At 34.2% G+C, this 7,891-nt stretch overlaps 1 protein-coding gene across 1 annotated transcript; it reads right to left on the bottom strand.

The window, feature by feature from the left end:
• Positions 1-638: 638 nt before the first annotated feature.
• LOC108485542 (pentatricopeptide repeat-containing protein At2g33760) lies at positions 639-3,205 on the bottom strand. Its single transcript, XM_017789393.2, has 2 exons — positions 3,075-3,205; positions 639-3,001 (listed from the first exon to the last, which is right to left on the bottom strand). The coding sequence occupies exon 2, from the start codon at positions 2,624-2,626 to the stop codon at positions 848-850; it is 1,779 nt and encodes a 592-aa protein (XP_017644882.1). The 5' UTR covers positions 2,627-3,001; positions 3,075-3,205; the 3' UTR covers positions 639-847.
• Positions 3,206-7,891: the final 4,686 nt, after the last annotated feature.

Here is a 7,891-nt window from a genome sequence, read left to right as displayed (position 1 = left end):
ATTTTAATAAAAATTCAGGTCACACAACTCTAACAATATATAATGTTGATATACCTTTTTCTTTATACCTCAGAACATTATTTTATATTTAAAACTTTAATCAATTATTTCATCTTATCGAGTAGTACCATCACTTTTATAAATCCAGATAAGGGTCTTCTTTTATTTATTTAGATTTTTTTTTATATTTTTAGAAATTGATTAAGCTCATAAACATATTATAAATTATGCATATGAAGCACCCTCAATTCGAAAAAAAAAAAGAAAAGAAGAAGAAGCATTTGTATCATGATGAGCATGAAACATAAAAAATAAACTGTTGCACCTCGTTTCTCGTAACTACATCATAAATCATAATGTAATGACACTTTCTAGAAACCATGATAAGTATATATGTCTAATTATTTTTAGCAACTACTAGCTTTCCCCTCTTTCCATCCATTTTTCCACGTTAATCTACAAATCATATTTGACTTTATGAGCCTTACCACTAGTTCACTTCAAATTGTATTACTTCAACAATCTCATCACATTACAAACAATCACAAGACTCATATTGCTAAAACTTACTTTAATATTAATAAAACAATAAAATGATTTCACATACTCCACTTGCTAATTGGTTGATTGAAACATACTTATTCTAAAAGTATTCATTCTCATAAATTGAGAGGGAGTTATGGGATTCACGATTAATGGGATTTATAACATTAATATAATTTTTTGATATAATCATTATTTCCAAACAGTAAATTAGGACATCCAACTTGGTTAAAAAACAGAAATTAAAAATTTTCCAACTCTGATCGGGCCTAAAGAAGGGGCTTGACAATAGCGGCAAAGTCCGTCACCAATAGTCTTGACAAGAGCACGAGCCATCTTTAAAATGATGAAACCGAAGTCTATCACGAACGTTAATCTCTCTATTAGCAATAATTGAGATATATTTAATAGCAGTGTGACAGTCCTCGCACATTCGAAGGTTCTTGACAATCCTGATGGCCACACCGGGGCCGGTTTTTAATAGTCCTAATGCTATTGCGAGCTTCTCACTGTGATATCTAAGGGCATATTCCCTCTCCTCTTCTTCCACTTCATGCATCACAGATTCAGATGCCGGTATATAGCCAGATTCTCTGCACCTACTCATCAACTCATCTAAATACAGATAAATTTGATTTGACTCGGGATGGGACTTGTCACCCATGCTAAATGAATAAACCTTATGATCAACATCTATTGTGCTATAACCAACTTCCTTCTTCAAACGATTTCTTATCATTATGTTTCGGATCTTTTCCACTCGATCCATCCTACCAGCTAATGCATAGATATTCGAAAGCATTACATAATGGCCAGGATTTTCAGGCTCGATGCTTAAAAGATGCTCTGCCACTTCTACTCCAAGATCGAAATTTTTATGCATCTTGCAAGCCCCAAGCATCGCGGTCCAGACTGCTGGAGCTGGCTCTTTAGGTGATGTGTTTTTGATAAACTGATATGCTTCGTTCAAGTGTCCGGCACGCCCAAGCATATCCACCATACAAACCTGATGCTCCACTGATGGCACCAATCCATACTCCTGCTTCATGGTGGTAAATATCTGGCGCCCTTCATCTACGAGCCCTGCATGAGCACAAGCCGACAAGACCGCAACAAATGTAACATTATTGGGTCGTGGACCATCAAAACTCATTTCATTGAACAGCTCAATCGCTTGGCTGCCATGACCATGCATTCCATACCCTGAAATCATAGCAGTCCAAGCAACAATATTCTTTTCCTCCATTGAATCAAAAACTTCTCTTGCTTTGCTAACATTTCCGCATCTCGAATACATATTCATCAATGCGGTACCAAGCACCACGTTCAGATCAAAACAGTTTCTAGCAATATACTCATGCACCCAAAAGCCTAAACCAATTGCACCTACCTGAGCACAAGCAGATAACAAACTAACAAATGTTGAGGAATCCGGTTTAACTCCCAAATCTTGCATCAAATAAAACAACTCAACTGCTTCTTTTCCAAATCCATTCTGCTCATATCCTGAGATCATCGAATTCCAAGCTACCACTGTTTTCTCAGGCATTTTATCAAAAACTTTACGGGCAATCATCACATGACCAGATTTAGCATAAAAACTCACAAGAGCAGCTTGAACATAAGCATCCAAACCGTACCCACAAATGTAAACATGACAATGAATAGTTTCGCCTATACTAAAAGCCGTTAAATCGGCAGAAGATTTAATCACAGCGGAGAATGTGTAATTTGAAGATGAAATATTGGCTAATAACATCCGGCGATAGCAGAGAAGGGATTCTTGAGGGAAACTGAATTTAGAGGTTAAAGTAATTAAAGAATGAAAGAGAAAAGTATCTGGTTTGGGGATGGAAAAGAAGAGGCGACGAGTGTAGCTAATGGGTGAAGCGGCGGCGTAAGCAAAAGAAAGTAATTTGGTGATGAGAGATCGGGTACGACCCAAGCCGGTGATGATGATCCGTGCATGGATTTGTTGAAGAGGTTTGAGACGTGGGCCTGCTAGGATAATTGAGTGGTAGATTGGTGAATGCGTAAGGGTGGTGGTTGACGAAGTTGTTTGGTTTCCATGGAAACTTGCCATGAAAATGGAAGAGAAGGGGAGAAAGGGAGGGAAAATTTTGATATAAATATCTACAATCAAAAACGATTTTGACAACAGAGATTCTTGCTTTACTGCTCACTCAGTTGTTCATATTCTTTGTCTTCCTCAAACCAGAACTGCAATTAGTGTGCTAAAATCTAAAACATACCTAAGCAGATTATGTAGCACAAAGAAGAAGGACAAAACTAGTTCATGTTTCTCATATCAGCAGCAGCAAATGAAAGATGCAAAGCATTACAACATATTCCATCAAAACCCACCTTTCAAGGCTTGCAAATGGGCAATTTTTACTTTGCAGAATTTATCATAAACCTCTCCAAACTTTGATGTCTCATCTTTCAACTACTTTTCACACTGCAAATGAAGTAATCGTATTAGCATTTCAGGTCTCAAACAATTCAGTAAATCCAAATAAAAAAACATTCACCTCTTTTGAAAGCGCCTTAGCAAATGTTTGTCTACAGTAAATAGGAACAAATTAACAATGAGTTATGTAACGTGCTTACATGTAGAAGAGAAAAATATTTATAAATATTGCAAAACACAACATGAAAAAATAGCACCAACACAGTAAATGTGCATCAATGTATATAACAAGAATTACTTACAATAAATATATATATCATAGCTGTCCTTAGATACAATTGTAAATGTGAAAGTACACAAATATAACACAATACAAAGGTTGCTAGAATTACTTACAATTTTGTTCCCAGTTTGGATTATAAAAGGTTACTTTACCTTTCCTTCTCAAGTTTTCACTTCAGTTCATCAAGCTTAGACCTTATCTTGGCAGCCACACTGTAACCGCAAGATTAAATAAATAGTATAAATTCCATAGAGAAAGGTGATAAAAATGAATTTATGCAACAGTTTTATTATTTCATTTTCTTGTAAAATTAAAACTAGCCATGAGAAGAAGAAATTTCATAGAGCAATTGCAAGGACGAGTTTATAAAATATTTTGAGTACACTTAACGACCTTTCACCCAAAAAAAAAAAAGTAATCATCTTCACGTATCAACGATATATAGAAGGACTACTAATAGCAAAATACTAACACAATTCAACATTAGTCCAAATCTGTTGATAAAGTGTACAATAAATGAGTACATAATAAAGTAGGGTGGTTGTCATGAAGGTTGGTTTACCCAGTCGAGGCAAAGAGTTGGAGGTTATGAAGAGTGGAGGTGAAGAGAATGTAGAGGCGGAGAGCTGTTGAAAGAGTGTAAGCCTAGTATTCTTAAAGAGTCAATTCCCTCTTCATTGTTCCTAGAGGTATATATAGGCAGGGGGTCCGTGTAGGATGCCACAATGTTTTTCAGCTATGGTCTTAGTCTTATTTACCGTTTTGGTGTGCTTTCATATGATGCCATAACGTCTTTCAATTATGGTCTTACTCATGTTTATTTTCGATCCAACACATGATGCCATAACATTTTTCAGCTATGGCCTTACTCATTTTAGGTGTATAGCCTATGATTAGACCCATGACCTAGCAATGATCTTTCTTATGTACTTTTTCCATTGCATTCCATTCATTCCTCCATTTCACCATTCCTAACTTTGATGCTCGAACACCATGGTGTCCCCTCTACAAGGCTCAGAGCTTCGCACATCATAAGTGCACACAGCAACACCGTATAGTAGTATCTAACAGAATCACCCATTTTCCCTTACTAACTTCGTCTAATCCCGATGAAGATTCCTTATGTATTTCATATGCAATACATGCATTTATAAATAAAACATCATGGGATCATGCATATTAAACTAGAATGATGGATACTCATAAACTCATGAAATCTTAGCATATTTACCATTCCAGAGGTAGAGTGCAGAAACTCACCTAATGTTTCTTTGCTTTTCTCACTCAGCTTAGCTTTCCCCAATTGCCAGAACTCCTACCCTCTCTTGGCAATTAAGCATATAACCAAAATCATGAGTTAAGTTTAGAATCTTCAATTTAAACTTAGTTTTCTAGAAACATGAAGAACTCTCAGAAAGGTTCCTGAAAATCCTTGACTTTACTTTCTTAATCTTATGTGTACAGAAAGACTAAGAACCTTACCAGCTCACTGGATTCTTTATTCTTCCTATTCAAAACTCATGATCTTCGTTCCATGTAGAGCTTCCCATAATTAACTCTTTTTTGAAGCAACCATAGAAAAAGATGAAGAAGAGAAGTAAAAATCAAAAGAATTCTATTCCAAAAAGTCATTTCCCCGACTATATATAGCCTTTCTCTCACAGTCTTCAACCGTTTAAGAACCATCCATTGATAATCATTTTATCCCCCACCAAGGGAGTAGTTGGTTTTAATCTGACTAAACCAACATTCGATTTTAACCAAACCTTGAATTGGTTATGTTTCCTCCAAATTTTCCAGTAGAAGTCGCCAACTTATGGTTTCTTTCAATTTAACCCCCAATTGTACCAAATTTTTGGGTTTCAAGGGAAACCGGGTGTGATACTGTTCTTGTTGCTTCTTTAGTTGGTTTGATTCTTCCATGAGTTCTTGAGCCAGAATTATTCTCCCATGAGTTCTTGAGCCAGAATTATTCTCCCATGAGTTCTTGAGCCAGAACCATTCATGTTGGCATTTTGTAAAAAAAAAAAAAAGACATGGAAAGGATAAAAAGGATCGAGCGAATTATGTTGATTGTGTTGCTTTGGTTTGTATAGTGTTTGTATGGTTCATCTTAGGAGTTGCAGTAAACCAAAATGATTTTTTGGTCAAGTTTAACTTTTTCCATTTGGTTTAGGTCTTTACAAGGTACTTTAGAGAGGTGATGTTTTTAAGTGGTGTGTTTAGGCACTTCGGTTAGGTGCTTTGTTAAGGGTTTTTGTTAAGTTAGATTACGACACACCTATGTTGTAAGTAAAAAAATGAAAAATTAAATGCTCAAATTAAAGCCCAACTTTTTAGGGATTACTCATAAGGGCCACATTTTTCAAAATGGTCATATAATGACATAACATTTATAAAAGAATAAGAATTTTTCAAGCATTTCAACTCAATTTGTAGTAAAAATTAGATGAATGCTGACGTGTTTTGAATAAAACACATGAAAATTGAATCAAATATTACTTTCAAAGGAAAGAAAAGAAACATAATTTGAAACTTGATATACGACATTCAAAATTCCCTTATTTAAGCACTTTTGAAAATATTTGGCCTTTATTTGAGTGTTTTCGAAAAGTTTTGAGCCTCATTGAGCACTTTTTGTAAATGATAGGCCCTTATGATCATTTTGGAAAGTTTGACCCTTATGTAAGCAACCCTAATAAGTTGGGTTCAATTTGAGTATTTATCCTAAAAATATTTATAATAACATATATTTATTAAAAATTATATGAAAAACAAATGTGAATTTAGTTAAAATGATAAAATTGATTATTCTTTTAGGTTTATTTTGAGCTTAAATTGATTTTTATATATATAAAATGTCAAAGACAAAAATATCTCACAGTTATATTGATTTTTAAATTAATATTTGTTTGACTTGTAATATCAGCTCAGTCAACTATTTATGTAACACCCCCTACCCGTATCCATTGCCGGAATAGGTACGAGGCATTACCGGAGTTTACTGAATATTTTCAGATAATTCTGAGTCATTTATTATTCATATTTTGAAAATAATCATAACGTCTCTCTATTGGGCCCTCAAGCCCCAAACATACATTAAAACCAACCGAATTAAATCGGGATCATATAAAAAATTTCGCAAAATCTTAAATTTTATTTTCATCTAAGTACTTACCATTTCAATACTTCTTATAATTAAACATGTTACCATTCAATCAATAGCTTGACACTTGTCTAAGCGTCAAACAACATCATTGTTAGTATACTTGCATATATTTCATATAAATTCAACATTTATATACTTATTTTCTCGACATGTTACACTTGAGTTTAATAATTGTCTTTACTTACATAATTTCCTTGTATTAACATATCAAAGATAATCATATATGTACATGTCATGAAACATATCATTCTCTTCTGTTTCTTCATAAGTATATATCAATCATTTCATTATATCAATATTTCATGCACCATCATTTCCATATATTTTATGTATATTTATTCCGGTAAAGTTTATATCAAACTTAACATATATTATATTCCATGTACTTATTCTTATTTTGTTTATCTATCTTCACAATTATTTCATACAACTATTTTGTACATATATTTCCATATGACCAGTTCTTGTAAACATTTCACACAACTATTTCATATAACCATTCGTCATCTGATACATATTACCTGAATATCAATTGTTCAATAGATGTCATCGTGTCTCCCATCCATGGTCTTATTTATCTTTGACATGATGCCATAGTGTCTTTCAACTATGGTCTTACTCATTTTCTGTCATGTTGCCATGGTATTTTTCAACCATGGTCTTACACATTTCATGTCACGTTGCCATTATATCTTTCAACCATGGTCTTATTCATTTCCCGTCATGTTGCCATGGTATCTTTCAACCATGGTCTTATTCATTTCCCGTCATGTTGCCATGGTATCTTTCAACCATGGTCTTATTCATTTCATATCAGGTTGCCATGGTATCTTTCAACCATGGTCTTACACATTTCATATCGGTTGCCATGGTATCTTTCAACCATGGTCTTACACATTTCATATCGAGAGCACACTCCTTGAACCTCATCCTTACAAGTGGGATTACCGGTCAGGCTAAATCCTATAATATAAACTCATAGAGTATTGTCGGGATTACCAGTCCAGGCTAAATCCCCTGCAACGACAATTACTCTAATGAGCTTGGATCTAAATTACCAGTCAAGGCTAAATTCAAACCCTAATTTGGATTACCCGTCCGGTCTAAATCCATTTACACATATTCTTCGGGAGGGCTATATCAAGATAGGATCACTCGTCCGGGCTAGATCCTTTTTACTGTCAATTCCTTTTCAGAGATCCATCGAAATTTCCTTTTATTCAACCGGGATTTCTTCCCCTTTTTATCAAATATATCAATGTTCCATCAATTTTCATACAATGAACATTCAAATTATTTTCACATCAATAACATACATTTCAAGCATTTAAGAATATAATTCAAGTTACACGAACTTCCCTCATTGCTTGTTTGTGTTTATAATTTCATTAATCCAATATCTTTTCTTTTCTACGATCAAGTCTCATATTTGAGTTGCCCGGATCTTTATAAATAAATTTGATCATCATTTTCATTCATTTCATAT

This window comes from Gossypium arboreum, chromosome 6, assembly GCF_025698485.1.
Source record: "Gossypium arboreum isolate Shixiya-1 chromosome 6, ASM2569848v2, whole genome shotgun sequence".
NCBI lineage: Eukaryota > Viridiplantae > Streptophyta > Magnoliopsida > Malvales > Malvaceae > Gossypium > Gossypium arboreum.
This window is presented reverse-complemented; position numbering and strand designations above follow the sequence as displayed.

Bases quoted from the DNA above. Each gene is read 5' to 3' on its own strand.
- LOC108485542 (XM_017789393.2), bottom strand. From the start codon at position 2,626: ATGGCAAGTTTCCATGGAAACCAAACAACTTCGTCAACCACCACCCTT.